The sequence below is a fragment of the Jaculus jaculus genome, chromosome 11, assembly GCF_020740685.1.
Source record: "Jaculus jaculus isolate mJacJac1 chromosome 11, mJacJac1.mat.Y.cur, whole genome shotgun sequence".
In the NCBI taxonomy this organism is placed as follows: Eukaryota; Metazoa; Chordata; class Mammalia; order Rodentia; family Dipodidae; genus Jaculus; species Jaculus jaculus.
The window spans coordinates 13,391,528-13,412,053 of record NC_059112.1 but is presented as its reverse complement, the minus strand read 5'-3'; the positions used below and the strand labels follow the sequence as shown (position 1 = coordinate 13,412,053).

Below are 20,526 nucleotides of genomic sequence, written 5' to 3'. Positions count from 1 at the left end.
GAGGCGCCTGGGCTGTTGTCTTGGGACTGCTGAGGCCAAGGCTGAGACCAACCTAGTGACACAGTGACATCGCCCGCAACCAAGTGACACCCGCAGTGAGGGGCTGGCCTGAGCCTGGGCTCTGGCTGGGAAGAAGTGAAAGAAAGACAGTGAGCTCATAGCAGCAGCAGCAGCAGGAGCAGCAGAGAAGAAAGTGCCAGCCAGAGTCAAACATCCAGAGGCAATGTCATCGCTGGTGAAGGAGGACTTGGAGAAGAAACTGTTTAAGCCACTCTCTCAGCATCTGTACGAGTTCATTGAAATAGAGTTCTCCGTTCAGGACAGGTATTACCTCTGCGTGTCAGGTAAGCGGCATGACTGATGTCATATCATTTCAGGAAGCAAGGTATCTATAGAGGCTGGGAGGGCTCCCTCCTGAGAGAGACAGAGACAGAGAGGGAAAGAAAGGGAGAGAGAGAGAGAGAGAGAATGAGAGAGAGAGAGAGAAATTGGAGGTACTGGTGCTGCGTCTGCCCATGCTGAGTTTAATTAAGGGACCTGGATCCCACAGATCTTTGTTTAAGTGCTAAAGCAAAAGGGGAAAAAAATGTATTAGACAACTTTAACATTTCACAAACGGAACTTGGATGTATCAATATTTCCTGACTGGATTACTTTACCTTCAATCTCTTAATTTTCATTCTTTCCCGCAGCATGCAAGTTTAAAAACTCAACAGAGAGTTCGAATACGTTTAAATAGATTGTGGAATTGAGTTTGACAGCCTTGCTTCCAGCCATTCTGGGTGACTAGGGTCCTGTTTCTCGCTCGCTCTGTCTCTCTCACTATTTATTCTAGAACAGAAACAAAACCTTAGATTTTGGTTCAGTCTGAGGACTTATTTAGGCTTCTTGGTAACTTATTGTGAAAAGAAAAAAAATATATCTCTTTTTCCAAAAGGAATTTATCTAATAGGGAAAATAATACCAATATTTTAATGGCAAAAATTGGCTCATGAAGATTGAACTTTAGGAAAAGGGAGGCCAATTCTAAAGTGTTTAGAGATCTCAAAGATACAGTACTTAGTAAAATGAATATTTTCCTTCATGGTTTTCAAATTCATGAAGATCACCCATAGATAGGCTTTGCACTTAATTATGATTTGCCAAACATATAATATTTGAACTCAGCTAGAAATGTTTGCACTGTTATTGAACTTAGTATGCAGCAGCAATCTTTTCCTGGTCCACGCCGCTTAATATTCTCCAAGGGAAAGAGCTTAGTAGGGAGCTTCAGTGTGGACATGCCTCTTGAAGGAGCACACCTATTTTCAGACAACAATTTGTTCTAATTCTTTTCCTGATAGTTGTGCTAGAACTTTCTGTGTTAGAAAGGAACAGAAGGGAAGTTAAGCAACTTTAAAGACAATGCTAAGAATTCTTTAAAAATTTACTGTTTCTAATAAATATAAAAATACTAACCAGGTGTGGTGGTGCATGCCTTTGATCCCAGTGCTCAGGAGACAGAGGTAGGAGGATCACCATGAGTTCAAGGCCATCCTGAGACTGCAGAGTAAATTCCAGGTCAGCCTGGACTAGAATGACTACCTCAAAAAAAGAAAAAGCAAACAAACAAACTAACTAACTAACCCATCAAGAAGAAAAGTGATACTGACATCTTCATAGGTTTTGGTATATTTCATTGTATGTAGGAGGTATGGGGACCTGGCATGTCAACAAATATAAAAAAAATTAATCAGCTCAAGAAAAATAAAGAACTTAAGTTATATAAAAAGGTGCATTATAACTAAATAAGAAACCATATTGTATCCTCACTCCCAAATCACTGAATCAAAATTATTTTAACTTACTATAATTTTGTACCTATTGTAATCCATGCCTTGTAACACTAATTTCTCATTGGGTAACACTGGTATACAAGTTCTCTGAAAGAAAAAGTTCAAAGAATGAAATAATCACAATAATTTATGTGCCTATGTTACCAAATATATCTTAGCACCTCCCTCCAAATTATATAGTTAGCCCAGCTTGTTCTATCTAACTTTTCAAATATCTCTTAGAATGAAGCATTTGTGAATAATTTGGTGATGCTGATATATACAAGGAGCAAGCAAGTTCTCCTTGGGTAGGGGGGCAATATCATGCATGATATGATAGTCCAGACATAAGTTAACATGATAAGCATGTAAGCATATAAGTTCATTAACGTTCACTTCACGTACTTCAATCAGGGAGCACTTAGCCCAAGTGCAACATCTTTTCATGACAATTGTAGAAGCTGACAGAATAGGAGTTTGAATGCTTCTTGACAGTCCTGTGTCTCTGACCTTGATTTTAAAAAAGTTATGGGCTGGGGGAGTGGCTTAGCAGTTATGGCATTTGCCTGCAAAACCAAAGGACCCAGGTTCGATTCCCTGGGATCTGCGTTAGCCAGATGCACAAGGGAGCGCACACGTCTGGAATTCATTTGCAGAGGCTGGAGGCCCTGGTGCACCCGTTCTCTCTCTCTCCCTCTTTCTCTGTCAAATAAATAAATAAAAATAAAATTAAAAAAATATTTACTTATTTGCAAGCAGAGGGAGAGAGAGAAGTGAGAGAGAGAAAGAGAGAATGTTCGCACCAGGGCCTTCAGCCACTGAAACAGAACTCCAGATGCATGTGCCACCTTAGGTATCTGGCTTATGTGAGTCTTTTGAGCCTGGGTCCTTTGGCGTTGCAGATAAGCACCTTAACCGCTAAGTCATCTCTCCAGCCCTACCTAGACGTTTTCATTGGTATGAGTCAAACTAGTCACACTGTCAATGTTGGAGCAGGTAACACCATAGTTTGAGCACCGTCCACCTTCAGGAAGTAAGAGTCATATCTAGTTCTAAGTTTATGACATGGGTGCACAGCAGTTAAAGTCTGTCACACATTTTTCAAATTAAAGATAATCTGTTTAAACATGAATTAAACTTTCCACTTATCTAACCAGAGTCTGTTTTTTGTATGGGTCTCATACTCAGAGGATATCATTTACTACTAAATATTGATGAAGGCATGACTGGTATCAAAATAAGGCTTCAAAACCTCCGTGCCCCTCTCTATGGTTGGCTAGAAAACACACTGGGCCTTTCCTGGGACCTAAGTCCCCTCCACCTCAGGGTTTTCATGTTCATCTCTCCATGGGATTAGTAGTTCATTCCACTGTATGTCACCCTCTTTTGATGGACGCAGGAGCTTTGTTATGTCCAGGATACGTTCAATGACAAGAGTGTGAGTAACTAGAAAAAGCATGTTCTACGTTAGCCAAAGCTGAGTGGGAAGTAGTAGGGCATGGTGTGGAATTCTAGAAACCAGATCTTATGAAATCTGGTCATCTTGTCTCACTAGCCATGAAATTTGGGTCAAGAGAGTTCTCTGCCCATGGTGTAAACATGTCTGAAATGGAAGTAAAAACATCTATGGTAGGATTAAGTGTTCCCTTACTAAATCCTTATCAGAAAAAAATCTGAACATGATAACTTATATTCTAAATAAATAAAAAGAATTTTTAAAAATGAAGACTTAAAATTCAAAAATACACAGGAAAATACATTTACCTTAAGAATACATGCTGAAGCCGGGTGTGTGGTGGCACGCGCCTTTAATCCCAGCACTCAGGAGGCAGAAGTAGGAGGATCTCCGAGAGTCCAAGGCCACCGTGAGACTACATAGTGAATTCCAGGTTAGCTGGACTAGAGCGAGACCCTACCTTGAAAAAACAACAAACAAAAAAGAATACATGCTGAGAGCTGGAGAGATTGCTTACTGGTTAAGGTGCTTGTCTGAAAAAGCCTAAGGACCTAGGTTTGATTCCCTATTACCCATGTAAGACAGAAACACAAGGTGGTACATGTATTGAGAACTCTTTTGCAGTGGCTAGAGGCCCTCGTACACCCATTCTTTCTCTATCTGCCTCTTCCCCCTAATAAATAAATAAATCATAAAATATTAATTAAAAATGTTTTGAAAAGAATATATGCTAAGGGCTGGAGGAATAGCTGAACTGGTAAGACACGAGCCTGCAAAGCCAAAGGGCGAAGTTTTGGTTCTCCAGGTCCCACATAAGCCAGATGCACAAGGTGGCACATGCTTCTGGAGTTCGTTTGCAGTGGCTGAAGGCCCTGTTCTGCCATTTCTCTCTCTCTCTCTCTCTCTCTGAAATAAATAAAATAAACAAATAATTTAAAAATAAAAAGGATATATGCTGAAATATGTATATTATTGTCCATATATTTATGGTGAAAATAAGATACATAGTAAACATATAGATATGTTTAATAATAATGAAATTATGTGTTATATGTTATGTTTTAAATTATGTGTATATTTAGATATAAAGTATTTTAGGTATTCTCATACATTTAGAAAAACATTTTCCCCTCATATGTATTCATTTGAAAATAAACATCATTTTTCAGAATCATTAAAATAATAGAATGCTCTACTCATATTAGTTTTTGATGCAGACATCACTTTTTGCACCGTGAATCAAAGACTAATAATTTTGTCAAATCACTTGCAGTAGAAGTATTAACTAAGAATAAAAGAACATGGATGGGGAGATGACTTAGCAGTTAGGATGCTTGCTAGCGAAGCCTAAGGACCCAGGTTTGATTCTCCAGGTCCCACGTAAGCCAGATGCACATGGTGGTGCATGAGTCTGGAGTTCGTTTGCAGTGGCTGGATGCCCTGGTGTGCCAGTCTCCCTCTCTCTCTTTCTGTCTCTAAAAATAGGTAAATAAATAAATCTTTTAAAAAAGAATAAAAGAGCAAGCAAAGGAAGCTACTGGGAGTGGTTTTGAAGGTGCCACTCAGAGACACTATTGCTAACTTTGTAAATTTCCAGCATCTTATCACAGAAAGCTCAAAACTGGAGAACATTTTAAAGTTGCAGTTTCAGTAAATACTAGAATGCTCTAGGAGGAGTAGTTAGTTTAATCTTTCTATCACTAAATTGATAATAAATTATCCTGCTAACCCATAGTTACTTGTAAAAATGAAAATGTGAAAAATTTAGAAACGTTTCATACATTTAAAGACATTATAATAATGGTAGAATAACAAAGACATGGAACAAAATGTATCCAAAATCCTGTACTTCATTAAATACACACAGACACACATATATATGAAGAGAGACAGACAGAGAGAATGGACACACCAAGACCTCTAGCTACTGCAAATGAACTCCAGACACATGTGCCACCTTGTGTATCTGGCTTAAGTGTGTCCTGGGGAATCGAACTCAGGTTGTTAGGGTTTGCAGACAAGTGACTTACTGGCTGACCCATCTCTCCTGCCCCTTTTCTCTCTCTCTTATACACACACACGCAAAGTATATTTGTACAATGTCTATATGAAGAAATTTAGATAAAAATATTCTGATAATCCAAATCAAAATTATAAGTAGGGACAAAAATATGAAAAGGAAGAAGCTTTCTCTTGGGTCCTCTTGTTCCTCTTATTGGAGGTGGAAATGTTTTGTCATAAAAAGACTAATGGCTTGGGATTGTCACCATTGTTGTTCAAATGAACAACCAACAGTGTCATGATCAATTACTTACCTGAGACAGATTTGCCCAGTGGCTCATTCCTACTTTGGAGACAAAAAGGTGAAAATCAAGATGATCTGCCAGTTCCAAAGTCCTGGCCACATCATCTGTAGAATGAACAGAAACCTGAAACTCTGCCGTAGCACTTGGAAGAGGGAAAATATTTAAAATTTTTATTATTAGGCTGACATTATTGCTGATGGAATAAAACAAACACTTAAGAGACATGGCTGCTGTCAGGAACAAGTTTACTTAATGCCATTTCTATGCCTTATTCCTTCTCATCTTCACGACTCTACGAGCTAGATAAAATTCTCATTTTGCAGATGAGAAACCATGTGCACAAGAAGTGAGGTCATGAGTCTAAGGACCCAGATAATAAATCTAATTCTAAAACCAAAGTCTTTTCCACTTTGCCACATGGCTTCTAACTGGTAAGAATAGCTGCATTTTTGAACACGTGTGCCAAACACTGTCTCAGGCCATCTTATTTGTCATTTCTTATACGTAGTAAAGTCAAATTACAGTTGCTAAACCACTTGCCTAAAATCACCAACCAGCAAGGCACAAGTGGGGACTCAACCCAGGTCCATTGCTCTTAACCACTTGGCCATATTGCTTTCAGCAGGTGCACTGAGGAAATTCTAGAGTGGAGCTCATAATCTAAGCCTTGCACAGGCTGCATTGGATGGCCCTGGTTGGTTGTTGGCACCTTCCACTCCTACAAAATGACTTTCCTTCTCTTCTCTTCTATCTCCTATTTCTGTAGGGCCATCAATAACACATGTCCTAACTTGCTTACAGCCAGTCATTTTAATATTTTAAAGACTCCCAATATAGCTTGAAAATGGATTTTATAAAAATATTTCTATTAAGCATATTATTCAAACATTACTTTCTGGTGAAATCACAGTACTGTCCCCAGCAACCACAAGGCATTATCAGTGCATTATAACATTTCACCCAGGCTTTTTTGATATAGCATTAATTTTCTTATTATTTAATTTAAACAATGAAAACCATTATATAACACTAAGATTATAAGAGTCATTTATTTATTTAAAACATTCTGTGCAACTTAATTGTGAGCTGTGTTTCCTATTTTCCCACAAATTATATACAATAAACTGGCATTGCCTCATGAGTAATGGTAACTATTTTGCCGATGGTAACAGAAGGTGTAGCAGACAGATTCAAGTTCACTGAGATGCATGTCCAGACCAGGCACAGTTATGGAGGAAGGGATATATATTGAAGCTTACAGATCCAGGGGAAGTTCCATAGTGGCAGAAGAAGCTGGCCTGCCTTCACAGGACCAAACACACCTAGAGAGAAGCACAAGCCAAAAGCCACTTCAGGAACTCCTGCTAGGCACACTTTGCATATCTTTAGATTGAAATCTGAAACCCACCACCACACCTTAAGATCCACCCAGTGACACTGCCTCCAGCCAGGTGGCTGCAGATGTAAACTACAAACAAATAAAAAACTGAATATATTGGGGGGCCATCTATTCAAACCACCACAGAAGGCTTTATTAATGACAACGTGAAGATAATGATTAAGGTAAAGTCAAGATTGAAATAAATATCAACAAAATATTATGCTTAGAAAAATAATAAAATAAGATATTAAGCCTGGAGCTGGTGAGTCTGAAGTTCTCCAGGTCACTCTCTAAACCATAATTAAATAATAGAACCTCTGATGTTAGGGAAACCAACTCTTTAAACATTTTCACTTTATAAACACATTTCGGTTCTAAGACAATGTGATAAGTTTCCACTTTGCAATGCATTAATATGGGGATGGCCATTTAATTTCAGCTGGCAGAAAAGCTTGGGTATGGAAATTAGGGATTGGGCCAACTGTAGCCTGAGCAGACTTTTTTGGCTCCTGGCTAAAGAGAGTTCTTGGAGCCTCCTTAGCTCTAACAGAGATTATTTTGTCAAATTAAAGAGCCTATTTTCTCTCTGTACCATGTCATCTTCTGCATCACTATTGATAGGGGAAGGACAGCTGAGTGCCCACACCTCCCAGAGCAGCTCATGCCTGAGCCTACATAGTGAATTCCAGCTCAGCCTGGGCTAGAGAGAGACCTAATCTCAAAAAACCAAACAGAGGGCTGGAGAGATGGCTTAGTGGTTAAGGTGCTCACCTGCAAAGCTTAAGGACCCAGGTTCAACTCTCCAGTACCCATGTAATCCAGGTACACAAGATAGTACATGCATCTGGAGTTCATTTGCTGTGACTAGAGGCCCTGGTGTGAGAATAGTGTACCCATTCTCCCTTTCTCTCTCTCTCTCACTCTCAAATAAATAAATAAAACTATTTTTTAAAAAACACAGAGAGAGAGAGAGAGAGAGATTGAGAGAGAGAGAGAGACCTTATACACACATACCTTTCAGAATAACATCTGAACTCATAGCTTGGTATTCTAGGCACTTCAGGGACCAACTTCTACTTACCACTTGCCCATCCTTTAATCTTATACTAACAGTACCAACTATGCACAATAACCCAAAAGTATCAGGTGCACGCCTTTGTACCTATGCATTTCTAGAATCCCCTTGTGGTGGTTTGATTCAGGGGTCCCCCATAAGCTTAGGTGTTCTGAATGCTAGGTTCCCAGCTGATGGCAATTGAGGAATTAAAGCCTCCTGGAGGCAGTGTATTGTTGGGGATAGAGTCATGAGTGTTATAGCCAGCTTCACCTTGCCAATGTTTGACACATACTCCTGTTGCTGTTGTTCACCAGATGCTGGCCAGGAGGTGATGTTCACTCTTTTCTCATGCCATCTATTTCCCCTGCCATCATGGAGCTTCCCCTCAAGTCTGTAAGCCAAAATAAACCCCTTTTCCACAAGCTGATCTTGGTTGGATGATTTCTGCCAGCAATGCGAACCTGACTGCAATACTTGAGTTGGTACTAAGAATTGGGATCATTGCTACTAGACACCTGTCTATAGTTTGGGGCCTTTGGAATTGTTTTGCAGGAGGAGTGTGGATGAATTTGAAACCTTGGCCTAAAAGATGCCTTAGTACAGCTTAATGGATTATTCTGGTCAAACTCAGACCTAAATGCAGTAAGAACTAAGGACTGTGAGATTTGGCTTATGAGGGTGACAAAGAGCTTTGTCTGGATTGGGCTAGAAGCAGTTTGTGTAAGAGGCTTGCTGTTATGCCCATGTCCTCAGAACTTGTTCGGGGTTGCATTGTGCAGAAATGGACTGGTGTTAGCAGAGGGACATGGCCCAAAAAGAAAAAATTAAATCTTTGGGCTGAAACTGCTTCCATTCAGTTGCAATTGTTTGAGAGATTACAACCATTGAGATTGGGCCAGCTAATCTGCACTGGGGCAACAGGAAAAATGCAGACTTTTTTGGAGGGGCCTGAATGCTGAAGGAGTGTCCTGTTCTTCAAAGTCTGCTTTACTCCCCCTGGATTAACAAGTTGGTAGCCCACCTGGTATTAGGGAGCATAACAAATGCAAGAAAGAGAGGGTCATTGAATTTGCAACATGGTTTTGTATTTTGGAAATGACCATCGGCAGTGGGAAGTAGCCTTGCTAAATTACCTGTGTGGAACCCAATGGAGCCACCAGGATGAACTGTGGGTTGCAGTGGCAAAGCAATGGAGATGCCAGGACTATGGGATGGCTGCCAAGGAGAGCTGCCAGAACCAGGTGAAGTTTTCTGGGACTGTGGGTAATCTAGCTGGAGGAGTGGAATTGGAACTCCAGAGACTTGTTGCTAGTTAGAATTATCGAACTTGGAGACTTGTCACTGACTAGTATTGTTGGACTTGGAGCTACAGAGTTTGATGTTTGCCCTGGTTGTTTAAAATCTTGTATTGGTTGAATATTTCTTTGCTATGCCCAGCGTTATTTTTGCAGTGTGATTATTTACTCTGTGCCATTATGGGATTGGGTGTTTTTTTGTTTGTTTGTTTGTTTGGCATTATGGCTCAGTTAAAAGACCTTGGACTATGGGGCTGTTTAAATATCATTGGGATTGCTAAAAAAAAAAAAAACAAAAAACTATGGGTATTTTTAATGTATTGGATTTTACATCATATATTGGTTATCAGCTCATGGGGGCCAGGAACAGAATGTGGTGGTTTGATTCAGGTAAACTTAGGTGTTCTGAATGCTAGGTCCCCAGCTGATGGTAATTTGGAAATTAAAGCCTCCTGGAGGTGGTGTATTATTGGGGGTAGGCTTATGGATGTTATTACCAACTTCCTCTTGCCAATGTTGGGCACACACTCCTGTTGCTGTTGTCCACCTGATGCTGGCCAGGTGATGTCCACCCTCTGCTCATGCCATCGTTTCCCCCTGCCAGCATGGAGCTTCCCCTTGAGTCTGTAAGCCAAAATAAACCCCTTTCCCACAAGCTGCTCTTGGCCAGGTGTTTTCTGTCAGCAATGACAACTTGACTGCAACATCCCTTTACCACTTTCTTCATTCTAGTAAGTTCTATTGCCCTTCACAACTCAGGTTACCCCCTTAGCAAGCTCTTCCTTATGCCCACTCAGACACTCTTCCATTACTCCACCCACACCTCACTCACAGCACCATAGGTATATGTCTCCTTTCGAAGTTCTCGCTCCCCAGTCTCAGGGAGAACAGGAATGCTGCTTTATGGGAATTACTTGTTCCAGCTCTTGGCATGGTTCTTGATACAAAAGGGCCTCAAGGGTTGGAGAGTTTGCATAGTGGTTAAGGCACTTGCCTGGGAAGCCTAAGGACCCAAGTTCAATTCCCCAGTACCCAGGTAAGCCAGATGCACAAGGTGGTACATGTGTCTGCAGTTTGTTTGCAGTGGCTAGAGGCTCTGGCATGCCCATTCACTCTCTATCTGCCTCTCTCTCTGTCTCTGTCTCTCTATGTCATAAGTAAATAAATAAATATTTTAAAGGGGCACTCAAATATTTATTACCTTAATGAATTGAAAGATGGGCTCTATGTTCAAGCAGCTGGCTATCATAGCTTAGAGACGATGCAGTGGGCTTGCTACCCAAGAATTACACTTTCATCCACTTACCCTATCTCTTGGCTCCCATTCTTTCTCGCTCCCAAAGGTTGCTAATGAGATAGCTGGCTGGGCCAAGACAGAATCCTTTGGTCCTAAAGAAACTTCTGTCTAGGCAGACATAAACTGCCTCCTAATGGAAGGAACTGCCTCTGAGCTCTGGTCCTTAGCCAGTGTGACCAAAGCGCCCATGCCTCCACTTCTGTACACCAGCCTATGCTTCTCCTCGAGTCCTTTCTTCTTCCCAAAGCTAACATCGAGGCATTTGAAGATGAACATTTTGGAGGGCTAGAGAAATTATCACAAGCCCACCAACTATTGCACAATACCAGGAAGATCCCAGAACCTCTGCTTTCAGGACTTCTAATGGAGGTACTCTCCAGACATGTCCCTCTTTTTCTTCCTGTCCTCAAAATGTGTCATCCTTTCTCTTCTAAACTCCTGGAATATGTGGTTTGCATCATAGCTTTTACCCTTCCTTCCTACTACAGTTAGAACAAAGATATGGTTACTTTTTTTTTTTTTTTTTTTTTTTTTTTGGTTTTTCAAGGCAAGGTCTCACTCTAGTCCAGGCTGACCTGGAATTAACTATGTAGTCTCAGGGTGGCCTCGAACTCATGGTGATCCTCCTACCTCTGCCTCCCGAGTGCTGGGATTAAAGGCGTGCGCCACCACGCCCGGCTAACATATGGTTACTTTAAGAGGCAAGATGCTTCCCTGAGGCCCAAGGCTGAGCAGAAAAGCAACACCAGCTCATCCCACCGCTGTTATCAGGGAACCCAAGGCCAGCTGAGTTACAGCCTTGTATCCTACCCAGGACCTTTCAGATTTACTCTGTGGCTCTTATTGTATAGGCTGGGTCACATATAATGTGGAACTTTCCTTCTGCCCTATTAGCCCAAAATGCATTGTATATGTGTATGAAATTGTCAAAATTAAATAAATTAGGAAAATTTAAAGTCATTAATAAATCTGTTGCTATTTAAAACACAAAGAAGGGACACGTCCCTTTGTTCCTCAAATCCAAGGCCTTTCTCTGGACGCAGAACCCTGCCGTGATCTTTCATGGTGTACTGCCTTTCCCTGCCCCCTGCCAAATTTCTCCCCAAGAGGAAATGCACCTGAGGATCTCACAACTGAACCTGTACCGGAATTTTGTTTCATTTTATAATGACCTATTAAAGTCTGGCCCAGGGACCATCCCACAATGACCATTCACTCATGGTCAGTGCATAGAGTCCTCTGCAAGCCACCTTGTGCTACAGTCCTTGTCAAAAAGCTGCCTTTGTGGAGGGAGTCATGCGACCTCCCCTGGGGTCAGATTCGGTGGTAGGGCAGAACACTACCTCACCAAAGAGAGCCCACAGGACCGTGCTAAGCTCTATGCTAAGCCTCTTTGTTTTCTACCTCAAACTGAACACCCTTTTTAGGATTCAAAGCACATTGCTCATTGGGCTGACAAACGACTGTGAGAGCAAGGAGCCACAACCATCAGAGAAGAAAGTTATGTGGAGCAAATTTGGAGGTGTATTCATATCAGGGATAAATTTGGGGTATACCTACACTGTGGTCATCATATAAAAATGGGGATACATGAATACTGAAATGTGTGACTAATAATTTATAATCTTCTAAGAGTATACAAACAAAATATTTTTCTGTCCTGCAGTGACCAAAACTGAAGAAGTGAAAATCATCATCGTGAAACACTACAGAGTAGGCTTAGACGAGAAATATGAAGTCACAAAGAAGTGGTCTTTGAACGACCTGGAGATGATTGATGGAAAAGAAGCAGATACCGTAAGTGTTAACATTTGATAAGGGCAGCGCAGGATCAATACACTGGAGCTCTTTGTGTTCGATATCTAACTTCATAGATTCTTGGCATGTACAAAGTGTTAAGATGACATTATATTGTTCTTAAGTGGTATGGATTAATTTCCTGAGATGATCTACTAGCTTTTTTTTTTTTTTTTTTTTTGCTTTTATGAGTTTGAACTTGAATTTTGTCTCATAAATTTAAATTCAACTCTGTAAATTTCCTCTTAACAGGTTAAATACAATCTACCAGTTGGTCCAGAAATGTTACATGCCACTTTCATAAAGGTGTCACTCTCCCCCACCCCAATTTCTTCTGTGGGTCTTGGAGAGTCCTTCCCACTGACGCCAATCGGGCTGTCAACAAGCTCCCTTCACCTTCCAAAAAGCTCACATCACTTAGTCCTACAGCATTAGAGTTGAAGGAAGACAGAGTAGCTATCGTTAAGTGGTTTTCCCAGGCTGTCCTTGAACTTTTCTGTTAATGGAAAGCTTATCCCCACCTCTTGAACTTTTTATGTGTGCAATGCTTATTTACTAACTGTTGAAGCTAAGAATGTCCAGTCACCCCCATTTCTTCCCCCACTGCCAGGTTCCTAGCTGGCAAACACTGCAGCACACCCCCATAATCCATTCATCATGGATGTGAATACCTGGTGGATGAGTTACTCCATCCTTCTGTGGAAGGAAACCTCTTTAAAGACTGGCACAATATTTTTTTTTTAATTTATTATAGCCTTCTGCCTAAAAGATACTAGGGGGCTGGAGCGATTGCCTAGTGGTTAAGGTGCTTGCCTGCAAAGCTAAAGCAAGAGGGTTCAAATCCCCAGTACCCATGTAAGGTGGTGCTTGCATATGGAGCTCATTTGCAATGGCCAGAGGCCCTGGTATGCTCTCTCTCTCTGTCTCTCTCTGTCTGCCTTTCTCTCTCAGATAAATAAATAGGGTTGGAGAGATTGCTTAGTGGTTAAGGCTTATGCCTGCCAAGCCTAAGGACCCAGGTTTGGTTCTCAAGGTCCCACGTAAGTCAGTTGCCCATAGTGGCACATGTGTCTGGAGTTTGTTTGCAGTGGCTAGAGGCCCTGGCGCGACCATTCTCTCTCTCTCTCTTTCTCATAAAAATTAATTAATTAATTAAAGCTATTAGGCACTAGATCAGTATTTGTGATATTATTGTTGGATAAATCACACCCTACACTCCTTTGAAATCCTAATAAGTACCATATTATTAGCTTATCCTATTGTTCCAATGTATCAAATCTACTAATATCTTGATTTTTTTTTATGACACATGCATCACTTTGTGCATCTGGCTTTACGTGGGTACTGAAGAATTGAATGAAGGCTGGTAGGCTTTGCAAACAAGCACCACTAAGCCATCTCCTAGGCCCTAATATATTGATTTTTAAAGAATTTTAGGATTCTTTATTATTATTATTATTATATTTATGTGAGAGAGAAAGTGAATGGGCACTCCAGAGTCTCCAGTCACTGCAAAAGAAATCCAGATGCGTGTGCCACCGTGTGCATGTGGCTTACATGGGTCCTGGGGAATCCAACCTGGGTCCTTTGGCTTTGCAGGCAAGTACCTTAACCACTAAGTTATCTCTCCAGCCCACTATATTGGTATTTTAATATAATTTTGGCATCATACACATCTAAGGAATACAGACTTCACCCAAGTCAACAATTGATAATGCAGGTAGGAGGAACTACTTACAGGCAGCAAGATGAACACCTCCCATGTATAATTTTATCACATCATTAAACCCTGTGGATTAAATTCTATTACTTCTCCTATTATGCAGATGAAGGAAATGACATTTAAAAACACTAATTGACTTGTCTAGGGTCATATAGCTATTAAGTAATAGAGCTAGTATGCTTAGAAAAGTATTAATTTTCTCTCTTTAGATTAATTTTTTCAGCCTCTGTAAGTTCATATAATTGTGCTTTCATGCCATCAGTCATTTATCAAGGATTTATAGTCTATTAGGAGCTGTGAAGTTCTGGGGCTACAGTGGGTATTTAGATAGCCATAAGCATTTAATTCTACCTCATTAATCTTTCCAATGTGAATACCAACTTTCCCTTTTGTGGTGGCTTGATTCAGGTGTCCCCCATAAACTTAGATGTTCTGAATTCCAAGTCCCCAGCTGATGGCGACTTGAGAATTAATGCCTCCTGGAGCCGGTGCATCACTGGGGGAGGGTTTATGGGTGTTATAGCCAGTGTCCCCATGCCAGTGTTTGGCACACTCTCCTGTTCCTATTGTCCATTGGATGTTGGTCAGGAGGTGATATTCATCATGCCATCATTTTCCCTGCCATCATTGAGCTTCCCCTCAAGTCTGTAAACCAAAATAACCCCCTTTTCTCCCCCACAAGCTGCTCTTGATCGGGTGTTTCCTGCTGGCAATGTGACTTGACTGCAACACCTTTCATAAAATCAAAATGTGCTTTGTGATATTACCCTGATGATCACTTAGGAATCTTATTCTTAAAATTTAGTGTTTCATAAGACTCTTTGGTGATAGAATATTGGATGTTATTGTTTTGTGTCCTAAATACATGCATACACACACGTTTTCTGACAAATTATTTTACCTAAATGTTAGTAACTTGGAAATTGGTTGAGAATATTACTGAATATCCATGAGTTAGAATAATTTGCACCAGAGGTGGGAAGGTAGTTTAATGGTTAAGGCACTTGCCTGTGAAGCCTAAGGACCCAGGTTTGATTCCCCAGTACCCTTGTAAAGCCAGGTGCACAAGATGATGTATGCATCTGGAATTTGTTTGCCATGGCTACAGTCCCTGGTGTGCCTATTCTCTCTCTCTCTCTCTCTCTCTCTCATTCTCTCTCTCTGCTTCTATCTCTCTCAAATAAGTATAAAATAAAATAATTTTAAAGCATATTTACAAAAGCACACCTCAGAACACAAATTACTCAGCATTTGTTAAGTCTTCAGAAAGTCTGCTGCGGGATCTGGGAAGATGGCTCAGTTGTTAAAGGCACTTCCATGCAAAGCCGGCTGAGCCAGGTTCGATACCCCAGCACCAATGTAAATTTATTCGCAAAAAAAAAAAAAAAAATGGTGCAAATATCTAGTGTTCCTTTGCATTGTCAAGAACCCTGGAATGTATGTGTGCATACACGTGCAAATAAGCAATTTTGTTTGTTTGTTTTTCAGGGTAGGGTCTCACTCTAGCCCAGGCTGAGCTGGAATTCACTATGGAGTTTCAGGGTGGCCTCGAACTCATGGCAATCCTCTTACCTCTGCCTGCCGAGTGCTAGAATTAAAAGCATGAGCCACCACACCCGGATAAACGAAATTTTTAAACATCAGCTGAACACAAAACTTCCTCAGGAAATATGTCAACTTTACCTGTTCTGTTATATTGCTGAAGTCCAAATCTTACATTTTACATGTAGGTACATGTATGCATGTATATACATGTACATGTGGAAAAAAATGCAAAGCCATGCCTTAATAATACTTACCACTGAGTGATAAGGCTATACATTTTGTGACTTTTTTCCATTATTTTCTGTACTTACCAAAGTTCTCTACTATATTTAATTTTACCATGAATCCATAAAAATTTCATTGATCTATAATTCAAGAATTAACCATCTTCACAAGGTGCAGTGGTACATGCCTTTAATCTTAGCACTCTGGAGGCAGAGGTAGGAGAATTGACATGAGTTCAAGGTCAGTCTGGGGCTATAGAGTGAGTTCCAGGTCAACCTGGGCTGATTAGAGTGAGACCCTACCTTGAAAAAACAAACAAACAAACAAAATGTAAAAAGAATTAACCATCCTTGCCTAACTTTGGCTCATTTTTTTCTTTTCTTTCTCCTGTTCTCAAATATTATTGATGTCATAATAATTTTAGATGAGCCTGGCCAGTGCCGAGGGACATGTCCATCATGCCTGTCAGCTTTGATTTATTTGAGGCAGTTAACTGTTCTATTTTTTTCCTTTTCTTGGCTTCTAATTCCATTTCAACATTATTGATTCTCCCCTTTTCAATTTGGAGATCATCATCTTTGATAGTGAGCTAGATAAAAAAAAAAAGTCTAACATTTTTGTTTTGCTTATTAGTTAAGGAAATAAAATATTAAATTGCCAAAAGAGACACTATAATATCTAAACAACAGTTCCTTTAAAGATTTCTTGTTCTGGCCCAGGAATTTCGATCTGTCTCTCTCTCTCTCTCTCTCCAGAATCCTTGGGTGTAAACGTTTATTATATTTTTCTCAATGGCGGCAATACAGTGGTAAATTAAGCAATTTCAAGCCAGAAAGTTGACACCTTTAAAATGGGATGGTGTGAAATTGAATTCACTTTGTAAAGCAGAAATGGAAGTGAGCTGGGACTTGGAGACTGGCTGGTGTAACAAGAGATGGGATGATGAAGCAGAAAACAGGACTGGGGGCTGGAGAGATGGCTTAGCACTTAAGGCACTTGCCTGTGAAGCTTAAGGACCGAGGTTCAATTCCCCAGGCTCCACATAAGCAAGATGCACAAGGTGGCACATGTGTCTGGAGTTCATTTGCAATGGCTAGAGACCCCAGTGCACCCATTCCCTCTATCTGCCTATTTCTCTCATTCTAATAAATAAAAATAAAAATTCTGTTTTTTCAAGAGAAGAAAAGAGGACTCTTGGTTCTTGTTCTGCTCACTACATGTGTGGCCTGGATGTTACCTCTATGCAAATGGTTGTTCCCATTATAAACAAAGGGATACTAAATAATCTGTGAATTTCCACTCTTAACCTCTAAGACTTTTATCAGAGGAAGAATGGAAAGAAGGAAAGAGAAAAGAAGGAAAGGAAGGAGGGAGGGAAAAAGGAGGAAGGCAGGAAGGAACTTAGATTCTATGTGCATGATGCTCAACCTTCAGTTATGTGGCTAAAGAAAAGCATTGATCCTAAGTATTTCAGACATATTTCCACAGGATGAATACTACCCTTTATAAGTACTAATGCTTTATTAATTATTATTGTTGTTGCTTTTGAAACGGGGGAGGGGGTGTCTCACTATGTACTTCAGGCTGGCCTCTCCTGCCTCAGACTCCAAGGTGGTGAGATTACTTGCATGTCCTGCCATACTTGGCCTGTATATTATATTTCTTAAGATTTTGTTGTTTTGAACCAAATGTTAATGGCATAAAGCAAGAAAGTATTAAAATCATTATCACAACTTTAGGGGGTAGGGTTGGGGAAATGACCTATCATTTATTAAGTATGTGCATTAGTACACACGCCAGACAGTTTATAAGATTGATTTCCTATGAATTTCACAGCAAGAAAAGCGATTATCAGATCAGGCAAGTAGTTGGCCCGCACTTATAGCAGGAGTCAAAATAACCAACTAATTTCAAATGCCATGTTCTATTTTCTCATTTGAGAAACTGCAAGTACATATGTAATGTTTGCATGCTACATTCTTTTGGTTGTTGCTGTTGTTTTCAAGGTAGGGTCTCACTGTGGCCCGGGCTGACCTAGAACACTATAGTCCCCACTGGCCTTGAGCTCACAGCAATCCTCCTACCTCTGCCTCTCAAATGCTGAGGTTAAAGGCATGCGCCACCACAGCTGGCTATGTGCTGCATTCTAATAGATTAGTGCTTTGCGTGGGTTTTGGTCCCTCATGGCTTCTTTGCCATGTAAGGGCTTGTTTACCTCCACTTTCCCTTCCATGGGGCCACCCTCCACCCATTCACAGCCATGGAGAAGCACTTAGGAGCACAAAAACAAGCCATGCAGAAATCTTTGCCCTCAAGGGGAGTCACAGGCTAGGCGGAATGAATGGGAAAGCATCATTATAACTGCTATTAATAACAATAGCACTTACTACAGTGTCAATACCCAAGGGAAAATGATCACCCTTATCAACACAGGAAGAGCCATGGCGGTATTTAGTTATGATCGGCTTCAGTCAAACCACTTCATGGTCTTTACTATTACTGTCAAAGCTTACTCATTAGTAATTTCAAAGTCATCGAGTTGATGCCCTGTTATAGGTCAGAGGTTCATTATCAATCCTGCATTTCCCCCGGTTTCCCTTTGAAACAGCACACAAGACCAACTTCCTAGTAAAGGTAGGTAGAAACCAATTCTCCCCCACCCCCAGAAATCTGAGTGGATTCTCCTCTTCTATCCCTACTAGTTCCCTCAAATTTACTGGAAAAACTTGAAAACTGTGCATTGTATGACATGTTCATAAACCAGGCGTGGTGGCACACACCCTTAATCCCAGCACTAGGGAGGCAGAGGTAAGAGGATTGTCGTGAGAACATAGTGAATTCCAGGTCAGCCTGGGCTAGAACAAAACCCTATCTAAAAAAAAGAAAAGAAAAACAAACATAGATGCTTCAAAAATCTTCTTTCTCATTATATACCTTCTAGAAACAATTATATTTGAAGGCAGTGGCTTGGAAAGCTCAACTGTAGATTTTAGAAATGTTTGATAATGGTACTTTGCAATCAATAGACATGTCCAAGAGATGATGAGAATCCAGGAAACTACTTTCATGGCCCAAAATGAAATCATGTCTTTCTTTTTCTTCTAGGACAATCCGTTTTTTGACCTGCACTTCAAGAAAGTGTACTGTTTGGAAGCATATAGCTGTGCTTCCAAGTACTCCTTTGCCCGAACTGTAACCAAGCTGAACGATGCCTACTTAAAGAAGGACCTGCAGATCGTGAACTTTGACGCCACCTACATCCGTGATGATTCCATCTGGTCCTCCAACAATAAGGACTGCCTGGTCCTCATGAGGATATGCTTTTATGCTTTCAACCTCGTGTGCCTGTCCCTCTGTCCCCTGCCCCTTTGAAGGTGTGCCATCTATTCCTTCATGGGTGTCTTCAGAAAATGGTTCCTCAAGTAAATCCTGGTGGTCAAAAGTTTGGCTTTTTCTCTTCATCAGTGGCTGTGACTTAGATGCAAATAAAATGATGCTTTATTTGTGAATGACAATGAAATGTGTCCTCTTAATGCAATCACTCATATATGTGTGTGTGTACATATATTACATATATATGTATATATGTATATGTATGTACGTATATACATCTCTTTTTCATGTGGCATGAAGTAGACATCTAGTTTCCTCATAATTCTTTTTTGTGGATATACAGAATAAACAAAATGTTATGTATATATATATATATATAACATTTTTCTTGAATATATATATATATATTTTTTTTTTTCAAGAAAAGTGACTTCAGCTAAACTGGAACATACCTGGTTTACCTCAGGTGATGGTCAAGACTCAGTCACATTCCTGGTGTTCATGGCACCAGTATTCTGTCAGTTTTCAGTCATCAAACTCTACATATTACATATTGCTTTAATATTTTGTTTATTTATAATTGCTGGGAAAATATGTGGGGAAACTGAACAATGGTCATGGATGCCACGACTCAAGATGGCTCTAATCAAGTCAAGCGCATGCCAAAAAAGTAGGAAAACTTTCCTGGTTATCATTCAAAATCCAGAAACAGAGTAAATAGTATTAGCTATATAAAATATGTATTTAAAAACTACAAGCAGGACTGGAGAACTGGCTTAGAAGTTTAGGGTTTGCCTGTGAAGCCTAAGGACCCCATTTGGAGACTTGATTCCCGAGGACCCATGTAAGCCAGATGCACAAGGGGACACATGCATATGGAGTTCGTTTGCAGTGACTGGAGGTCCTGGTGCACCCATTCTCAATCTGCCTCTTTCTCTTTCTGTTTGCCTATCACTTTCAAACAAGCAAATAAAATCAAACAACAACAACAACAAAATCCTAGGGCTGGAGAGATGGCTTATCAGTTAAGGTATTTGGCTGCAAAGTCAAAGGACCTAGGTTCGATTCCCCAAGACCCACATTAGCCAGATGCACAAGGGGATGCACGCATTTGCAGCTTGTTTGCAGTGGCTGGAGGCCCTGGCACACCCATTCTCTCTCTCTTTTGTCTCCCTCTTTCTCTGTCAAATAAATAAATAAAATATGCCTATAAACACAACTAAACAACAAATTACAAAATGGAAAAAAAAATCTTACAACTTATACAAAAACTTGTGACTATCTCTCATATATAGTG

General features: G+C 40.4%; 1 protein-coding gene across 1 annotated transcript; it reads left to right on the top strand.

Annotated features, from left to right (window-relative positions):
* Positions 1-213: 213 nt before the first annotated feature.
* On the top strand, positions 214-19,268 carry Exoc1l (exocyst complex component 1 like). Its single transcript, XM_045161339.1, has 3 exons — positions 214-344; positions 12,273-12,403; positions 19,002-19,268. The coding sequence occupies exons 1-3, from the start codon at positions 224-226 to the stop codon at positions 19,266-19,268; spliced, it is 519 nt and encodes a 172-aa protein (XP_045017274.1). The 5' UTR covers positions 214-223.
* The last annotated feature ends 1,258 nt before the right edge of the window (positions 19,269-20,526 follow it).